We start from the raw sequence: 20,606 nt of genomic DNA, 5'->3' as shown, positions 1-20,606 counted from the left end.
GGACACCATCCTGGGCCCACACAGAGGCTCAGACCGGGAGGAAATGGGCTGCCACCAGGGGGTCTCCAGCCCTCGAGAGAAGTGCTACTGCCCCTTTCCTGCAGCTGAGGGATGACTACAGGAGTGTGAATGGGCATGTAAATGGTGAAGACAGGATGCAGGTACCTTCCGTCCAGCAGATAAGGTGTGTGGATAAGGTGTGTGGGGTGGGTGCCGGATGGGGGAAGGGGGCAGGGAAGTGGGCAGCCGGGGCAGGAGAGATATCTTGTTGCCTAAGGTTTTAGCATCTTTTTTGATGCCCACAGCCAGATGCTGAAGGAAATGATGATGGAGTAAGAGTAAATGAGCCTGAGACATCTCTCTACCCCAACACCCTTGTACTCTCCATGCCTGGAACAGCCAGTAAATGGCAGACAGAGCCTTGGGGACACGCACGTGGCTTGCATACCTGATGCTACCTGTAAGGAAACTGTCAGGTTAAACGACAGACTCTGGGAGGTGCCAGGAGCTGACCAGTGGATGCATTCAAGATGATGAAGAAAGGGACCTCCTTGAACCCTAAGGTTCCCCAGATGAGTGGGCCAAACCCCACCCCCCCATCCTTTCTTGGGTAGCACCTCTGACCCTCCTGAGCAATAGAGGGGAGCAAACCCCATCTTAGAGCAGGTGGCCCTATCCTGGAGCTCAGCAGGAAACATCTCAGTTCACCTTGCTGGCCTCTGCCTTCCCAAGAGAAGCTCTTTGGAGTGGGTAATTCCCAGACCCTTGAAGCAGAGGTAGGACCATCAGGAACCATCCTCAGTTCTCCCCCACTCCCCTGGATCCTCCTAGATCAGCCTAAGCCTCCACCTCCAGCCAGTATCTGGCCTGGTGTGGGTCTAGATGTCTTCACTTGGGCTGTAGGGCGACAGTAGGGGCTCAGATTCCTGCTCACCCACACCCCCCACTCCTGAGACAAAAAGTTCTGGCCTGGCCACTGCCTCCGTGGGGCTCTACTAGCCTCTCTGGCTCCCACAAGTGACTCCATTAAAACCTGTGGACACTTCTGGGGACAGAATGGGATTCCTGTTTCAGCCCTTCTCCCTCCAAAGTGCAATCTAAGGATCTAGAAAGAAGCAGAATGGGAGGAAGATCAGGCACTGAGCCTGGTCTCCCTGAGCATGACTTAAAGCCAAGGGGAAAAAAAAAAGGAAAAGGAAAGTAGAAATGTGACGTTAAATGCAGAGAGCACTGGCAGAACCCACAAACTCAAATGCCACGTGTCTCCTCTGCTAAGCGCTTGCACAACAAGCCGACTGCCAAGTCAGAGGCTAGTGTAAGGCTTCAGCCCCAGGACTCCCCTCCGGGACAAACACAACCTCAACCACAGCCCCCACCCAGGACCCAAAGGAGAGTCCGCCAGCGGTCCCTGCCTCCCCTCTTCCAGCAACTGCAGACTCCTGGGGCCAGAGGCTCTATAGGTTGATAACACTGAGCTTTTTCCATTCAAACAGATTCTTCAGCCCCAGCGCTGAGTCCCCAGATGAGTCACTTGCACCTCCCTCCAGCCTTCCTGAATCTTTTAGTTAAGAGGCAGCAGGAGGGCCACAGGTGTCTCTGGCATCCACAGTATCACATCCTTGTGGCAAAAAGCTGGATGAGGAGTTAATTAGGAGACCCCCTCCTGCCGGGCTGGGCAGTACCTGGCTCCCTTCCCCCACCCACCTAAGCTGCTGTCTGAGTCCAGCCCCCTCATCTGGCAGTGAGCCTACTGCACTGAAAAAAAAAAAAAAAAAAAAGGTTAATGCAGCTGGGAAAAGAAAGGAGGTGGGCAGCAGGTCCGGTTCCACAAGCCTGCCTGCTCATCTACCAGCCCCAGGCACAGCAGGGTGAATGGATGCCCCTCTCACCCACGGTACAGACCCTTGTGTCCGTGATACTGACATACTTTGTCGCACAGCAGGGGCTAGGGAACCGAGTCATCCGCCCCACGGAGCATCCCAGAGCCACAGCCACCCTGCAGTTGTGCGGACACCGATCAGCTTGGCAGCCCAGTTTGGCTGGCCCACCACCCTTTGTCCATGGAGCTATCAGATACCAAAAGAGGCGAAGCTGGCTGAAGAATTCCTCAAGTGACTTTTTCGTTTTGTTACTCACTAATGCACAAGGGAAGAACTCAAAGTCTGGAGTTTGGGGGTTGGCAAACTGCCCTCTACCTGCTAGCCTCTCCCCCCTCCTCCCCGCCCCCTGCAAAAAAAAAGGGGGCAGGTAAATCAGAAAGCCTCTGGCTGGCACTGGGCCAGGAAACTGCAGGATCCTTTTCTTGCCAACCTCCAGGTCTGGAAATGGACAATGAGCTTAGGGCTGGTGTCTGCTGGCCTCAGCAGGGGGTGAGAAGGGGGTCCAGGCAGGGGATGGCTCCGAGCTGCCGGGCACAGACAGCTGTCTCAGCACAGAGGGGCTCTGGGAGCCGCTGAGGCCAGCAGGGCTCTGCAAGTCTGGTCCCTGGAGAGGCTGAAGGTGACACAGGGGCCAGTTGTGGGCCAGCTCAAGTTGCTGCCCAGCACTTTCCAGGACTGATGTCACCTCTGGGAGGTCACGTATACCCCCCCTGGCAGGGGATGAAACTAGGCAAGGAGCCAACAGGCCCCAAGATCACTTTCTCTTACAGGTGCCAGGAGCCTCTACGCTGCCTGGCAGTGAGGATCTGCGCAGAGGGTCCCCCTTCGGAGCCACAGGAGGATGTGCAAATCCCCACCACGTCACACAGACCAGCCCAAGCCTCCCTTATCACTGCCTTGAAGGACAGGCACCCTGCGACACTTGCCGAGGCGCCTGATTTGGTCTACAGTTATCAAGCGCTTCAGTGTGTGCTTGGTGCTGGTCTGGCTCTTGCTCAGATGCCCCATGCCAGGGCCCAAAGCCAGCCCCGCGGCAGCCTGCCCAGCTGCAGGACAGTCAGCTTCTATCTCGGATTTTCATCCCCACCCAAGGTCTGAGGCGACAGGCAGGATGGGCAGTCTGCCCTGGCATGGCTTGGTCTGAGCTGCCCGCTGGGTCAGGAAACCCCTGGCACACTGATTGAGTTGCCTGGTGCCTGGCTGGCACTGGGCCAGCAGGCCTCTGGGTGGTCCCTGAAGAGGCAGCCTAGAGCCCCCAGACCCGGCAGCACCATGACCTCCCCACAACCTTACACAAAGAAACCTCACACTGGCGTTTCTGAGGTTGCCTCTCAGCAAAGGTGCGGCCAACCGCGTTCTGGACACAGGGGATTGGGTCTGGGCTGGGCGCAGTACGGGAAACTGAGACTCAGGGGCCCCTTGCCTCTGCCAGTTCGTATTTCTGAGCCCACAGAGACTCAGAAAGGAGCCAGGCAGTACTCTCCCACAGGAGACAGGCGCCCCCCTTTTCCTAAGACAGGGACAGATGCAGAGAATGTAGGGGTGGGGGTAGCAACGGTATTACTCATATTGAGGCCACTTAGAGCCAACCCACAGCTCACGCCAGCCTCTGTCCTGGGACCCCACGGGCAGGCAGGAGGCTCAATGAGCTCCCAGAAGGGGATGCCCAGGGGCCCAGCACCCCCCACCGACCTCAGTCCCTCTCTGTCCACCCGCTCCGGCCCCCTCGCGCACCTTTTGGCGGAGAAGCTTGCTGCGCACACGGCCCCAGAGCCGCGCGCCCGTGTTGGGGGGCCGCTTGCTCCCCGGCTCCTCCAGCGGATCCAGGCAGCAGCGCTCCAGGGGCTCGCACACTGCCTTCAGGCTGCAGTCGGGCTGGGGCAGGATGTCGGTCATGCCTGTGGTGGCGGCAGAGCCGACCCAACGACAGGCGACCCAGCCTGCGGGGCCAGCTCCGTTCCGGGGACTGGAGCGCAGGCGGCCGGGGGGGTCCGGAGCCGCTGGAGGTGGGCAGGCGGGCGCAGTTACTCGAGCCGGGCAGGGAAGCGCATGGTGCGGGGCGCCCCTTTCCGCTCCCTCTGAGTCCTCCCTCCCTGCAGACGCTCGGACTGCGGTCCGGCCAGGCTCCGGACAGGCGAGCGGGCTGCCAGCGCCCGAGCTCTCCGCGCAGGCAGCGCCCGAGGCCGCCGGGGAGCCCCCGCCCCCACCGCCCCCACCGGAGGAAGTGACTCAAAGGAGGCGCGGGAGGCTGCCCCCTCCAAAACACCCAACCTCCCGCTTTTAACTCTCGGCAGGCCGGGCCTCCTCCTCACCCACCCCAGACCCTCCCTTCAGCCCCTACTAAATAAAGTTTGACAAGCAGCGAAAGCAGCCAGTCCCTTTTCCCCTAGAGCCTGGGTTAACCCCTTCCCCACCAGATGGCGGCGCCCTGGGGCTGAGTTGTTTGAGAAGGCGGCTAGGGGAAGCCAGAGGGGGTCTGCAGTGCCGGGAGCCATCAACAGCTGCCCTTGTCCCGGGGCAAAGAACTGGGACTGCCCTGGAGCTCTGCTTTCCCTCCCCCAACTCTGGTTCCAGACGCCTCCAGCAATGCCAATTCAGGGATGGGGCCAGACCCACATGGACTGGCACTCACGAACCTCCTCCTGTGTAAAGAATAATGAAGACCCCCTAGCTGGGCAGCTTCCTGCGCATTTGCAGCCCCGAAGGAATTGGCTACTACAAGTCTGCTCTGGGGACATCAGTGAAAAAATCCAAGGATGACACTGGTCACGGATGTCCAGCAAGAGGTGCTTCTTTCACGGTGCTTTTTAACCATGGCTGGTGCCCTTCACCAGAAAAGCCACAAAAGGGGCTGTGCTGCTAGGGGTGGAGAAAGTCCACTGACCGTTGATCAGTGTTCATTTAGCAAAAGGCCTGAACCCAAGATGATTAGGGTCCCAACAACCCAGAGGCATCGGGACGTCACACCCTCCAGAGCTTGACTCAGCAGAGGAAGGAAACCAGCAGTGCCAACCATAAGCCGAGTCCCGTGCAAAGGGCGTTCAAATATCCGCTTAGGTGGAAGCCTCATGACTTTTGTGACGTTGGTGTTACCGTTTAGAGTTGTGAGGACAGGGGCTCAGGGAGGTGAAATTCTTGCTTGAGGTCATGGAAACTCAGCTGGTAAGTGACAAGTCTCCTCCAAAGACCCTGGGGCTCACCACCACTGAAGGGTGGCTGGTTCTCTGGATTCAGGGGGAGGGGGAGGAAAGAGCTGGGTTAGGCCCCCAGAGCAGGTAGGCGGGGGCCCAGAATCAGCCCCTTGGCATCTAGAATACACCCACTGAATCTCAACCAGCATGCAGGTCTTTGGGTTAACATTGGAGCCCGTGGTGCTTTTGAAAAAAGCAGGGGCTTCATCGCAGAGGTAACCGAGACCTGGTCATGACAAAGTGACCCTCACTGAGTTTACTAGGCGACAGGTACCTTGCTAACCCTCCATGTGTTCTTCACACGCTAACCCTTCACAGCTCCCCTGACCTTAGGAAGTATGTCCTGGCACCCTCATTTTCCATTTGAGGAAACTAAGGGTACAGAGAAGCTAAGCACTTTCCCAGACCAGGCCGGGCCATGAAAGAGGTCTGGCTAGGCCCTCGCCATCGGGACGATGTTCCAGTGTGCTGGGGGCTGGCCCTGCACTGCCTTGTGCCCTGGTGGTGGAGGCAGGGTCCCGGGACTCTGCTGGGCTCTGGTTGTCCCTGCAGGGTGGCTGGATCAGCCACCAGGGCTCCACTATTCACACCCTCTTCTGCACAGCACAGACAAGGCTGAGCTGCCAAGGCTGCACAGACCCTCTTCCCCTACTTGAGCCCAAGTTGCTCAAGCTGGTGCAGCTCAGTGGGGCCACAGTTTTCCCAGTAACCCCTGAGGGGGAGGGGAAGAGGCCCACTGAGGCAAGGATGTGCCTATGTTCCCTGGGGCCTGACCTACTCTTGACTTGCTCCCCCAGGGAACCTGGGTGCTACCTCAGAAGAGTGTGTTCCTCTAGCCCCTTGAGGGGCCGGCAGCTTCCCCTCCTCCCCCACCAGCTGCACAAAACCCACCTCCTCCAAGGCTTCACTCATTCCTGGGGTCTTCACCTCTCCATCCCAGTCATTTCATTCAAGAGGCACTGACTTAGAGCCTAGCTATGTGCCTGACTCGAAATCACAAAGATGAACCAAAAGCCTGTGCTTGGGACTTCCCTGGCGATGCAGGATACTTGGGTTTGATCCCTAGTCTGGGAAGATCACACGAGCAGCAGAGCCCCGGTGTACTGCAACTACTGAAGCCCGAGCGCCTAGAGCCCATGCTCTCCAACAAGATGGTCCATCTTTGAGAAGCCTGATCACTGCAACAAAGAGTAGCCCCCGATCGCCACAACTAGAGAAAGCCCAAGTGCAGCAACATAGACCCAGCACAGCCGAAATAAAAAGCCTGTGCTTGATCAAGTTGACAGCCCAAGAGAGGAGAGGAGATGAAGGCTTAAACACCTCCAAATGGAAGACAGAGAGGCATTCATACATTTAGCATGTATCAGCTGTACAACTACCACGTGTCATACCCAGATGGACAAAGCACTGTCTTTCTGCCCTCAAAAACCCCATCTTGGGCCACAAGGAAAGCACAGATCAAGTGCCATGGAAGTTGAGAGAAAGGAGAGAAAAATTCTAGCCAGAGGGCATCAGGGAAGGCTTTCTGGAAGAGGAGGGGTTGGCCTGGGCCAGAAGAAAAAAAGGTCACCCTCCCCGGCTTTGTTCTGCACCCCTCAGCTGGTTGTGTAACTGGCTGGTAAGGTGCCATTATAATTGCTGACCATGCTCACCTGCTGCAGACACGTGGTCCGTGCTGGGCACTGCCAGCTGTTAACTTCAGAATTGGCCCCTCGCTGGCTTTCTAAGGTTCTCTGCCCTCTATCTGGGTCACATGCCACAGGGTGCAGCTAGGGGGATGCTGTGCAAGGCGTGTCCCCCAGCAGGTGTGTGGGAGAAGGGGGACGGTGCAGATCCTGTCCCCAAAGCCTTATACTTGTCTGTCTTAGGAACTCTAGGCTCAACACTTGTCTGGGTAAAGCGAGCTCTGATTGGATGAAAGATGGCCAACTGGTCTCCATGGTGACATAAGCACCTTAGCAGATGGGTAGCAGTTGGGAGGCTCTTCCCTTGAGATGCTCATCTTTCTTTCCTCCCGGTGGGCTGGGGGTTCTCCTCCAGGGACAGCACAGATTTGCCTTCTCTTCCCCAAGCTTGACTCACTCCTTCCTGGAAGCAGTGGTCGAGGAGCAGGCTGTGGGGTGGGGGGTAGGGGGGCTGTGCAAGACAAATGTTCCTGAGAAATTCCTCAAAAGTGGTCATCTGAGTTCTGGTCCCTCCAGCGCACCACAGACCCTTCCTCAGCTTCGCTGGGTGGGCTGGGCTCAGGGTGTCCCGGCCACCCAGGAAGTGACAGCACCCCTCCCCCTCTGTCCATCCCACCACACCTGGCAGAACCGGCCTCTGAGGATGAGCAAGGGCCCCCTGTCTGGATAAACAGAGCCTGGGTGGGAAGGCCCACACGAACAGATGTCGCTGCCTTTGGAATTAAAAACATTCCTAGTAGACCGTCCCATCCTTCCTCACCCCCCTCCCCAGGCTCTCCACCGGAGGAATGAGAGGGGCCGTCCCCAGGGAAGTGCGGGCAGGACCTCGGGTTACCCCGAGGGAGGGGGAGACACCTGGGGTGGCTGGGACTGGCCACCCAGCACAGCGGTGACAGAGGCGAAAATCGGGCTGAAGTGATCAGCAGCGGCATCGCTGAAGAAAAAAAGGTCACTGGGGAATAGCAGCAGCTGAGCTGTGTGGGCAGGCGGGGCAGGGGCTGCCACCAGGCTGCCTTGGCAACAGCGAGGGGCAGGGACGGCTCCAGGCACGTCCTCCAGCCTGTGAACACGAGGAGGAAGGTTCTTTCTGAGAACCTTGCGGAGCTGCTGCGGCTTCTCTTGAGTGACCTCCTTTTCCCCACTGGAACAGCTTTCATCTTCCCCTCAGGGCAGGCTGGAACCCTGGTTCCCAGTCCCTGTCCTCCAGCCAAACGACTTGAGGGCAGGAAAGGGGGTTCGTGAGCGGCCAGCTAGACCAAGTCCACTGGCACCCCAGCATGGACAGCCTGGGAGTAGGGGCAGGGGAGAGCCCCCAGGGGTCACCTGGAGAGGCCACGTGCTGGCGCTGGAGCCCGAGATGAGCCCGGGCTGGCGCTGAGGTTGAGGACCGGGAGGGAAGTCTAGCCAGAGAGAGAACCAGCAGGGCACGCAGCACCCAGGAGCCCATGCAGAGGGCGTGTGAGTTGGCAGGGGGGGTGGCACACCACAGGAGAACTAGGAAAAAGGGAGGCAGAGAGTCCCCTTAAGATGAATAGCTCGGGGGTCCCTGCATTCGTCAGGTGTGTTCTCACCCTGTTCTGTACCCATCCTGACCCAGACTGTGGACTGGAAGGGCAGAGATCACCAGAGAAGGAGAAAGTGAGACACATTTACGTTTCTCCATCCTTTCCGAGTATCTGCTCTGTTCCAGGCCTGCATTAGGACTGGAGATGGGAACCCTTTGCTCAAAGTCTCCAAGTAGCCAGTGGCAGAGCTGAGCCTAGAAGCGACATTTTCACTCATTTACCCAGTCACTCAGCACTGAATAGACACCCACCACATGCCAGGTGGGGAGGACCCAGGACGCAGCTCACTTGGAGCTGTGACACTCCAAACCAAGCCCTGGCTGCCCCACCACTGACCTGCCCTCCGAGGAGATAAGTGTCAGCGACTGAGGACTCTCCCAGGCATCCAGGCCAGGACTTCCGATCCTGAGTCCTGCCTGCTAACAGCGTGCACGGTGTTGCAGGTCTCTGGGCTCTGGCGCCTCGACTCTGTAGATAACTGGCTACTACTGGTGGCTTTAGATGGCCACCCAGGGCAGGCATGGGGAGCAGCTTCTGACCCGAGGTGTAAGGTGTTGGGACAGGGGGCCACCAGGATTCGAAGGCAATTGCTCCGCAGCGTAACCTCAAGGTGTACTTCCTGTCTCCCAAGGCCCAGCCGAGTCACAAGCCAGTGCAAACCAGGCGCAGCTCCCCATGCACTCTGCCCAGCCACCCCAGGCTGGTGTGTCTCTGGGATGTCTGGGGGCTCCAGGAGAGGATGAGAGAGCCACAGAGTTTGTCCACTGCCAGACTGTCCTGTTGGCGCGTCCCTGGCAACCCCGAGTGATTCTCACGGCACATTTGGTCACGGAAAAGGATGGAAAATCCACTTGAGCCTTTGGGAACATCCTGCTTACCTCAAACAAAACCCACCCAGGACAGAGTGGGCAGAGCACGCCCACCACACATCCGATCCATTCCTTACAGCACAAGTCATGATGTAATTCACGGCCAGACTGACACCCAGACCCCCTTGGCCACCTGCCTGCTCCTGCTCCCAGGAAGGACGTGCCTGACCAGGGGGGGCTCCCACACAGCAGCGGGTGGGCAGAGCACTCCCAGGCCATGGGGCCTCCCAGGCCATGTACTGAAAACATAGTAACAGCCTCAGGCAGGAGGGTTTGAAAGGAGCTCAGGGGCCCCTGAGCCTCCATGCTTTTTCCTCTTTCCCTAATATGAAGCAACTCTTTTTTCCCACCCAACACTGAGCTCCAAACAAGCAGAAGACAGTCCGAGGAGCCAGGGAACCAGGGAGTGAATCCTTCCCAGTCACTGTGGCAGCCATTTCCTCTCTCTGGACGTAGTTTTCACACCTGTCAAACAGGAGCCCGGACTGGACAAGTGGTCAGTGATGAATTTTTTTTTAAAGCAGAGGACACACCCTGCTTTCTTTCCAAATGAAATCTTATGCCAGTCTCCCCGCCCCCATCAATTAAGGGCAGAAGCAGGGAGCCCCTGGCTGAAACGGGAAGACAGGACTTGCCTCTCCCACCGCCTTTGTCCACCACTCCCTGCCTTGGGGGCATTTCAGGTCACCCCAGTAGCCCCCAAGCCTGCAAACCTTGAAGCCTCTGGTCCTTCTTTAAGCAGATGGACCGTTCCCATGAGAACTGCTATTCCTCTACCACGGCCACTGCCCCTCGCTCCCCTCCAGGGTGGGTAGATCTGGAAGCCGGGAGATTAAGGGCTTTTTAAGGAAACTTCTGGGTCAGAGTGCTGGATCTCAAACTCATGTGTTAGCTCTACTTTTCTCTCTGCTTTGACAAAACTCTGGGTCTCTGCTTTGCTGGTGTGGGTTCTCTTCGGCGGCCTTACAATAGGGTTAACACTTATCTCATGGAGTCAGTCTAGCTGGTGTTTTCTGGGTCACCTCCACCCAGAAGCCAGCGCAGCTCAGCTCTTGCCTCCAAGAGTGTGAGAGGCTATGCCCAGCTTCCCCTGTGTCAGCCCACACGGAATGGGCTGTGCCCGGGGGTCAGACCCTCACAGAGAGCTACCACTGCCCACACAGCTCCTGCCACACCAGGCTGGGCTGAGTGAGGGGTGGAGGTGGGCTCTGCAGCACCTGCAGTGAGGGAGGCCAGCAGAGATCACCTAAGGTGCCCCGATCTGCAGTCATGTTCAGCCTCAGCCCTCACTTGGGGAGTCCTTGGCAATTCCCCCACTAAATCCTTTTCTCAAAGGTTTTGAATCAAATCAAAAGCAGGACCATCCTAGGAGGATGGAGTCACAGCTTCCGCCTGCAGGGAGGTTAGCGGTTACTGGGAGCATGCAGTAAGCCAGGCGCTGTCACCGCCAAGGACTCACCTAGGCCTCACACAGGTCGAAGAGGAAGCACTCGGAGAGGTCATTTTGCTATTAGGTGGTAGAGGGGGATAAACCCTGAGTCTTTCACCTCTGAGTCTAGGGGACAACACCCTCCCTTGGTTTGTTAAGAGGCGGGATTGTTTGTTTTCAGGGCCTGCCAGAATCAGTTCCCAAGTCCTCTCTGGATCAGTTTCTCTGCTGCCTCTCACCCCTGCCAGGTGTGGGAGGGGGAGTGGGCACCACGTCCGCCTGCCAAGGGGGCATTTCCATGCGGGGCAGGAGGGAGAGAGGAGACCCGAGCCTCCATCTGCTTCCTGCCCAATGCTTCCTGTCTCCAGAACCCACTTGGCAGAGCCCAGGCTCTCCAGATCAGGAACACCCGGGAGACGAAGGTGGCTGAGCACGGGCCAGAAGAGAGGTGGTCTGCAAGTTTGGGGAGGCCTGTGGAGAGCAGGACAGGCCCTCTCATGGGATCCTGGCCCTGGCTCTCCCCCACCCCACTGCCCGCTCCAAGTACAACCAAACCGTCCAGACCTGCTGTGAAGCTGGCAGGTGAGGCACTGAACAGAGAATGGATGCGAAACAGCTCTAATCACCTGGGCCCTGGGAGGAGGAGGGGAGGGTGTTGGAAGCAGGGAGAGGAACAGTCCTGGTGCCTTCGGGCTGGCACAGGGTGAAGATGGCAGCCAAGGGAGGGGCCCCCTGGGGACCTGCTGAGAGCGGCTGGCAGCAGGGGTCTAAAACACGGACTCTAGATGCAAACGGTCCCCAGGACTCGCACACCCAGCCCACTCTGGGGGCAGGGAGAGGCCCATCTTCCAGGGGAGAGCCTGGAAAGCCACACCCGGCACGACCACTGTGGGGTCCCGGGACAGGGAGCTGCCTAGCCTGCGAGGTGCCAGGCTGGGCATTCAGGGCTGGGATGAAAGCTCTGACTGCCCCTGCAGGCAAGGTTTTCTCTCAGCTGCCCCCCATCCTAGTCAAGACCAGACACTCTCGGGGACAGGGCTCAACTGTGGCAGGTGTGCCCTGAAGGATGCCTGGGAGAAGGTGCCAAGGACCCACGGTAACACCCCTCTGGTCATTCCACCCAGGGAGGGAGGGAGCTGGTACCACAAGCATATTGTGGTACCAGCTCTGAGGAACCAGAGCAGAAGGGGCTCCAGGTCAACCCAGCTAGCACCCCAGAGCCCAGCTCCCCAGGCAATAGAGCTGGCACGCTAGACCCTTGGGCAGAGTCAAATGGGGACAACAGACCCCTGGGGAGGGAACTGGGCTTGAGCAGCCCTGGACGGCCGCCCCAGCAGGCTCCTGACCCATGCTCACTCCCAACTCGCGTATTCCCTGCAGAGCAATTGAAATCAGACGCAGCTCCCTCCAACAATGACCCCTTATTCCCAGCTCATCACTCGCTCTGGGCCTGACCACACCAAGCCAAGGTGAACACGGCTCCAGGGGGACAAGCCTGGAACTAATTAGCCTGGGGTGGGGGCACAGGAGGGAAACTTCAGGCTGTCAGGCAGTGAGGACCCCCACCTTGACCCCCCGCCCCCTCGGAGGTTGGGTCATCAAAGCCCGTCTGGATCCACCAGCCTAAGAAAACAGACGTGGCCTCGGCCAGCCTGAGGCCCAAACACAGGGGCCACTCGCAGATGACAGCCTTTGGAGGCAAGAAGGCTTTGACAAGCTACACGCAGAATCCCCACAGGAAGGTGGAGGACGTGGACCTGGTCCTGCTTGGCTCAGGCAAAAGGCTGACGTCACTAGACAGACTCTGTGCCAGGCCCCGCAAAGGGCCTCATGCACTTTCCCATTCAGTTCTCTTGACAGCCCATTTTACAGGTAAAGAACCTGAGGCTCGAGGTCAACTAACCTGTTCTCCCAACTAATAATGAAAGCTAGACTGAAGCCCAGATCCATCTGGCCTCAAAGCCCCTTCAACGCTGACTGAATGATCCCAGTTCTCTTCTGCTCTCTTCACTACGTGGGGAGGTCCCGTTCATCCTTTGCATCCATTGCACAGTGCCTGCCACTTAGAGGAAGCTCAACAAGCAGAAACGCAGGGATAAACTAGTGAAAGCGTGGATGTGCACTGACAGCTCTTTCAGTGACATTCCATCCTTTGAGCCTCATGTCAAGCCTGTGATAGAGGCAGCATGGGGGTAACGGTCCCCATTTAACAGATGAAGAAACTGCGGCCCCCAGAGGTCAAGGGACCTGGATGCTTTTTCTGACTCTCAGTCCAGGGTTCTTCCTACACTGTCAGGGTAAATTGCACTCCACACTCAATCTTTCTAAACCACTGACCAAACGGAGGGCAGCCAGGTAAGGAAAGGAGACCGGAGGGGACAGGGCCTAGCCAGGGTGGGGGTGGGGCGGGGGGAGAGAAAGCGGTGGGACAGCTCTTTCCTTTAACTAGAAGACGCTAATGATGAGCAATATAAGCTTTTATATATAGAACGGATAAATAAGAAGGTCCTACTGTATAGCACAGAGAACTATGTTCAATATCCTATGATAAACCATCATGGAACTATGCCGCACAGCAGAAATTAACATAACATTGTAAATCAGCTATAGTTCAACTTAAAAATGATGCTTTTTTTTTTAAAAAAGAAGCTAATGGTGACCAGTTGTGTCCTGGGGGTGTGGAGGCCTGCTCTCCTATTACATCCGGAGAGAGATGAGCAACTATGGGTGGAGGAGGGACATGGTGACCCTGGGCCTGGAGGGAAGGAGCAGAGAAACTTCATCCTCAGAAACGATGCTCTTTCCTTACTTAAATGTAAGAGAGTCGGGGACTTCCTTGGTGGTCCAGTGGTTAAGAATCTGCTCTGCAATGCAGGGAACGCAGGTTTGATCCCTGGTTGGGGAACTAAGATCCTACATGCCACGAGGCTTGTGCCCTAACTATGGAGCCTGAGAGTGGCAACGAAAGATCCCACATAACGCAGTGAAGACCTTACACTAAGACCCGATGGAGCCAAATTAATTTTTTTTAAAAGTAAAGTCTAAGGTGGAAACAGCCCAAACGTCCATCGATGGATGAATGGATAAGCAAAATCCAGTTTACACATATAGCGTTGTTCAGCCTTAAAAAGGAAGGAAAGTCTGTTGTTCTGTCAAACTATGTAGACCAAACTTAAAGACACTGGGCTGTATGAAGTAAGCTGGTCACACAAGGAGAAGCGTTGCAGGATTCCATTTACATGAGATACCTGGAACAGTCAAATTCAGAGAAGACAGAACGCTGGTTGCCAGGGGCTGGGGAAGAGGAATGGAAAGCTTCTGTGTAATGGGTATGGAGCTTCCATTTGGGAAGATGAAAAAGTTCCAGAGACGGATGGTAATGATGGCTATGCAGCAATGTGAAAGGACTTAACGTCTCTCAAGTGTACACCTAAAAATTATTAAAATGGAAAATTTCACAGTATATATATATATTTTATCACTGTTGAACCAAAAAGTAAGTGGGTCTAGATATTGTCAGATGAGCCAATCTGGGCTCTGAGAATACTCTTAGTTCTGAAGGCAGGGGACTGGCCTTCATGACCTCCTCACTTCTAATAACTCTAACCCCTCACAAGCTTCCAAGTAGCCAGGTCAAGAATGTCAAAGAAATTACTCTCCTTTCCCGCTTCAGACACAGGCTTCAAGCTCCAGATGGGAAGAAGACCAGAGGGTGAGAGGGCGGAGGCTCTCATCAGGCCTGAATGTTGCAATCAGGGCTGGGGGAGTGGGGGGCAGCAGGGGGTAGGCGGGGAGTTATCCCTCCAGGCATCAGGACAGCTGGGGCTTCCTTCTGGGCCTGGAGCCCTGCCCCTGGCTCACCCTGGGGTCTTGAGTTCTCCTATGTCGGGGGAGGGCGGCCCCCAGCCGGCTCACAGGAGTGTAGCTGCCTCCCACCAGGGAGAGTAGAACTGAAGGTTGGAGGCCCATCCCCAGGCTTCTGGCTGAACTGGGAATGGGGGAGCAGAGCATGACCCCTCTCTGGTCTGAAGTCAGTGGCAGGAACTGAGCTGTGAGATCCTTTGGGAGAACTCTCCCCTCTGGCCCGGCCGGTCAACAAGGGCTGGACCCTGGGAATAAGCTCACGGGCCAGCAAGCAGGTCCCAGTTGAGACAGCACATCTGGAGCCCGGAGCGGCAGGGCTGGAAATAGACGGGGATAAACACGCAGGAGTCTCCTGGGGCCGGGCAGCCAAGGCGGAGGAAGGGGGGCCTCCTGGCTGAGGGGTTCCTGGGCTGGGTGGGGGCGTGGCAGCAAGGAGGCAGTCTAGGGAAGGAAAGCGGGGCTCAGAGACGCTCCAGGCAGCAGGGATCTTCTACCAAAGTTGCAGCTTCAAAGGGCAGACCCCTGAGAGTCAGGGGCTGACGTCCCAGTCTGCCGCTGCTCCATCCAGGAGCATTTTTTCATTTCCCTCATTTGGCCAGCAGCCGATCAAGCAAGACCGAACTGGGACCAGGACCCCAAACCTGGGGCCCCTGCTCAACCACCCACGAGCTGTGTGACTGCAGCTATGTCACTCAACCTCTCTGGTCTCAGCTTCCTGCTCCCTGCAAATCAGAATTGAAAAAACACCCTCCAGGATTCCTGCTGACATAAACGCTATGAATCCCTCCTCTTTTATTCATTCCTTCAACCGCCCTCTTACTGGCACTGCTCACCATAACTTCAGCGCAGGGCAGGCGGGCTCCTTAATTTCCTGGGACACTCCCCGTGCATTCCTGCCTCCCTGCTCTGGGCCACGTGGGCCCTTCCCCCGGAATCCCCACTCCTTTCTGCTGATCCAGAGCCTGCCCACCTTGCTAGAATAACAGAGCCTTAAAATGGCAATTAATGGGCTGGCCATTATGTAAAATGATTTTTTATAAAGTACTTTTGACAATGTAACCCCCAAACAAGGCAATTATAAAGACTATCTTCAGCCCTAGAAAAAAGGAGGTTTATGATAATGTTACGTGGAAATAGAAAAAACAAGACAAAATATGCACTTATCATTAAAACTACATAAAAATCTATATCCCAAGGAAGGGAAAAGGCACAAAATAAAATGGCTGGTTCAGAGGAGTGGGAGTCAGGACGGTTTGTGATCGTGTTTCAAGCCTCATTATTATTATGGCAATTTCCTTTTAATATAAACACAGCTTTGGGAATTAAAAAAACCCAGCTCTCAAACCTCTCTCACTCCACCTCCTCCTGGAAGCCTCCCTAACTCCTACCCACCAGGATGACTCCTCATTTGAATTCCTGGGGCATAAGTTTGTGTCTTATTATGCAGGGAACAGTGGGGGAACAGAGAACCCTGGGGAGGGCCAGGCAGGGGCCCTGGAGAGTTCATAGTCTCCTACTTAGCTGCCTGGCCTTCGGCAGGTTTCTTAACCCTTTTGTGCCTCAGCTTTCTCAACTTTAAAATTGTGAAGGGGACTTCCCTGGTGGTCCAGTGGATAAGACTCGGAGCTCTCAATGCCGAGGACACAGGTTCAACCCCTGGTCGGGGAACTTAGATCCCACAGGCTGCTAGCAGACAAGCCGGCAGACTGCAACAAAGACCCAGTGCAGCCACAAAGGAAAACCAAGAAAATTATAAACTGATTACTTTCCTACCCCGTCGGAGACTATGAAGGTCCCCTGGGGTAACCGCTGTATTAGCCCAGTGCGGGTCAGAGAAAGCTCTCTGATGGGAGGGCTTTTATTCCCAAGCCCCACCCCATCATCAGCATCATCACCCTCCCATCATCATCACTGGCATCTTGCTTTGTGGCCGAGCGGCGTGGCATATAGTGATACGCTTGTCTTTCCAATAGGGCAGTAGATTCCTTGAGGCTGGGCCCCCACACCTCAGAGCAGCCAGTCAGTACCAGGCACGCAGCAGAAGCAGAGGAAGTCCCCCTCCCCTGCTCTAGTCCATGAACACTCGTTCTGCTTCCTTCCAGGTACACCAGGCAGCAATACATGTCCCTTGCTGGGAGGTAAGAGGACTCCAGACAAAGGAAGCCCTTTGTTCACCGTGTGCCACAGAGCGGGCTTCCCAGGTGGCGCAGTGGTAAAGAACCCGCTTGCCAATGCAGGAGACACAAGAGACATGAGCTCAATCCTTGGGTTGGGATGATCCCCTGGAGAAGGAAATGGCAACCCACTCCAGTATTCTTGCCTGGAAAATCCCATGGACAGAGGAGCCGGGAGGGCTAGAGTCCAGAGGGGGTTGCAAAGAGTCGGACACGATTGAATGACTGGGCACACACAGAGGCCAGAGCAGGATGTGGGGAGGGGAAGTCACCCCGGCTCCTTCCCCAGGCCACGAGCCACGCAGTGCCCTTCACCCAGGCTGGGGGACTCCCTGATGAAGGCCTGGCCCATGGGGACACAGTGTAGAGAGCGGGGCCTTTCCTGCACTGCCAGTGGAGACGCCAGGGCCGCACTGTCCTTGTCTGTAAATGGGGCGGATGCGACTGTCCTTTTCCTGGAAGAGCTGTTACAAGGACCACATGAGAACATTTGGGAACAAGCCTCCAAGAGTGCAAGTGCTGGACACACACACTGGTGATTAGCGCTGCCGTTTGTCCTTCACTACAGGCCGCCCCTTCCTCGCTCCTAGCCTGCCGCTCTAGGGTCCCTGCCCCCACTGCCAACCAGAGAGGGAGGCTCACTTGGGAGGAAATGTTTTGGGGTCTCCGGCTGTTCCCTGGATGGGCTGAGCGAGGAGGGCCTTAGGAAGAAGTGGGGGCCACAGGGGGTGGGCCTTCTCCCCCTGCTCTTCCTTCAGGCCACCTGAATGGCCCCAAGGCTTCGGCCCCTACTATGAGGCCACCTCACTAGGATGGCACTAACATCCTCGGCACCTGCTGAAGGGGCACAGAACCAAGTGCCAGAGGCCGGTGCCAACTCCCTTCCTTGGACACCAGTGGGAAAGGGAGGTGGGAGCGAGCTGTGGGAACAGACCATTCCATGGCTCCGCGGGGTCCGGCCACGTGGAAATGGCTCAGTGTAGCCTCTCCAACCCAGCCCGGGCATCCTCAGAAGGGTGAGTGGACTTCATACGCACGGCACACCCCTGGTGGGGACAGACCACCCCCTCTCCGCACCCCATCCATAGGAAGAAGGCGGGCAAGACGGCTCCATGGCTGAAGACCAAGGGCTGGGCCTCAGGGGGCTGAGGGCTGGGCGACTTCAAAGCCCTCCAGAGGACGCTGGCTCTGAACTGGCCACTCACAGGCCCAGGTCAGCTGGCAGCAGGAAGGTTTGTGTTTCTTTTAATATCAACTCCCAGGCGTTTAACATTCCTCGAAGCTTAAACACAGAAACATTTTCCTTACCAGACTGCACTCTCGGCTTTGCCAAACATAACCTGGCTTCTTCCCCTTCCCCCACAACCTCCATCTGCTCCTGTCTCCAAGATGTAATGATTTATGGTGTTTCCCCTGGGGCCCATGCAGCTGACAGCAGTGAGAGGGAGGGAAGCAACAGGACTGCGAGTCCAGGTGGGGGCGATGCCATCGAGCCCTGGAATCTGGGTTTGCAGAGCCCTGGAGGTCAGCATCCATGGTGCTCCCTGAGCTGGCTGCTCAGAACACCGTTTTAACCCTTCCATTCCATAGTTACTAATGGCCTGGAGGGCGTGGGCACCCGTCATGCTTTTTGGCTGGGCATCTCCTGGGGCCAGATGGGCAGCCCAGGGACGTGGACATGGGGCTCCCAGTCCTTATTCTGCAGGAAGTTGCTTCCTGGGACTAAATCTAGAGCTTGCTCCCATCAGCTCCTGTTCCCTAAATAATGAAGGACCGGCTCCTGGTTGCCTGGCAGCACCGTCTCCCTGGCAACGGTGCTGAAGAGTGAGGTGCAGGTCCCCAGCATTAAGAAGGGATATGCTCAGGAACATGGGGTGTCATAAGGCAGATGGCCGGGCCCCCACCGAATACTGCCATCTTCCTTGTTCAAACACAGGCACCTGAGACAGGGTAGGGGGACCACACGAGTCCCCAAGGGGACTCTGCCACTGAGGATACCCAGCCAAGAGTCAGATACCAACCTCTGCGGCCTCAACAGTGCATCAGAGAACAAACGCTTCCTGGGAAAAAGCATCATTCAGCTTCAGCTCCCGCACCCAGATGACACCTGGCACAGCTGCTAAGAAGCCCAGAGCACCCAATGCCCACAGCTCAATCCCAGGGCGTGTCAGTTACAGATTCCCTTGATTGCACGGTCAAAGAATCCACACCCAAACCAGGCCACTTGTGTGATAAGCACAAGGCCACATAAGGTGTCAGATGGAATGTGGATGGCTCCACACCAAACGTCACGCCTCCAAGCCTACATCCCTTTGACAGGTTAAGTGAACAGCAACAATCTTTAACAGAATTTCCAAAAACACAGGCTGCAAACAAAGCCCTTTTCCCTATGTACATTTAAGCTGGGGCGGCGCATTTATCTCTCATCTGGACTCAGGACCTGCCCCTGCCTGGACTGCAGGACCCACCCTAAGCCAACAAACTCCTGGCACAGGCGAGTCAAGCCCAGCACACCTTGCAGTGGGGTCAGAGACCAGCCCCTAGCAGCCCAGCTACATCCCCAACCCTTCCAGGAAAGCGGCACATGCTTGGGCTCTCACTCCTTCCATGGCAGACAGCACTAACCTAATACGGCATTCACAATACAACCTCAGAATCCTTAACACAGTATTTCTGGAAAAAAGCCATCAGAAGGCTACAGACGGGATGTGTAAATAATGGCACTGTCATCCTTCCAGGCTACCCTGCAGGAGTGTGGATGACCCAAGTGCACCAGATGTGGAAGCCCAAGGAACCAGGCACACACGGGCCTCTGGGGCTAGAATACGACACCATCTCCAGCAGCGGGAGAATGACGACCTCGGGGAACTTTGCTCAAGATAGCTGTGATCCCAAGTCACAAAGGCCAATCACCTTGACCAAGAAGGTAGAAGAGAAGGACACCTTCCCAACTGGCACTGCCTCCCAGGCACCCTTGCCTTGGTGCCCTGGCTGCGCCTGCCTCTCACCTGAATCTGCCCTTTGCCCATGATCTTATCCACGATCTCGTTGTTGTCCTTGTTGACCTTGGTCTTGTCATAGCACTTCTCGTAGCACAGGATCCTTAGGGACTGAGAGCCCTCCAGCTCAATCTCGAACTCCTGGGGAAAGACGAGACAGGATGCTGAATGCCTGCAGCTGACCTGGGCTCCCAGCAGGGGTGGGACCCACCTTTGCAAGGGTGAGAGGGGGTGAGGGGGGCCCGTGAGGACCACATCATGAGGTCTGGAGCAGCTTCCTCATTCTCTGGAGCTCCGGAGGCCTGGGAATCAGTGAGGAAGGGGAGTACAGAATCTGAACTGTATGCACCATATCTCGTGTGATCTTGGAAGCTAAGCAGGGTCGGGCCTGATTAGTACTTGGATGGGAGATCCCAAACTATAATCCTGTGCAGTTCAGTTCAGTCGCTCAGTCGTGTCCGACTCTTTGCGACCCCATGAATTGCAGCACGCCAGGCCTCCCTGTCCATCACCAATTCCCGGAGTTCACTCAGACTCACGTCCATCGAGTCCGTGATGCCATCCAGCCATCTCATCCTCTGTTGTCCCCTTCTCCTCCTGCCCCCAACCCCTCCTAGCATCAGAGTCTTTTCCAATGAGTCAACTCTTCGCACGAGGTGGCCAGAGTACTGGAGCTTCAGCTTTAGCATCATTCCCTCCAAAGAAATCCCAGGGTTGATCTCCTTCAGAATGGACTGGTTGGATCTCCTTGCAGTCCAAGGGACTCTCAAGAGTCTTCTCCAACACCACAGTTCAAAAGCATCAATTCTTCAGCACTCAGCCTTCTTCACAGTCCAACTCTCACATCCATACATGACCACAGGAAAAACCATAGCCTTGACTAGACGGACCTTAGTCGGCAAAGTAATGTCTCTGCTTTTGAATATGCTATCTAGGTCGGTCATAACTTT

The 20,606-nt window shown here is 56.3% G+C and overlaps 1 protein-coding gene across 1 annotated transcript in view; it reads right to left on the bottom strand.

Annotated features, from left to right (window-relative positions):
• Positions 1 to 20,606, bottom strand: part of ABR (ABR activator of RhoGEF and GTPase) — an 85,419-nt gene that overhangs the window by 19,263 nt on the left and 45,550 nt on the right. The window contains exon 15 of the mRNA XM_052657454.1: positions 19,666 to 19,797. Within this exon, the coding sequence (XP_052513414.1) occupies positions 19,666 to 19,797 (132 nt within the window). The remainder of the gene's footprint in view (positions 1 to 19,665; positions 19,798 to 20,606) is intronic.

Source organism: Budorcas taxicolor, chromosome 19 (genome assembly GCF_023091745.1).
Source record: "Budorcas taxicolor isolate Tak-1 chromosome 19, Takin1.1, whole genome shotgun sequence".
Lineage (NCBI taxonomy): Eukaryota > Metazoa > Chordata > Mammalia > Artiodactyla > Bovidae > Budorcas > Budorcas taxicolor.
Note: the sequence above shows the minus strand (reverse complement) of the source record. Positions and strands in the feature narration are given on the sequence as shown.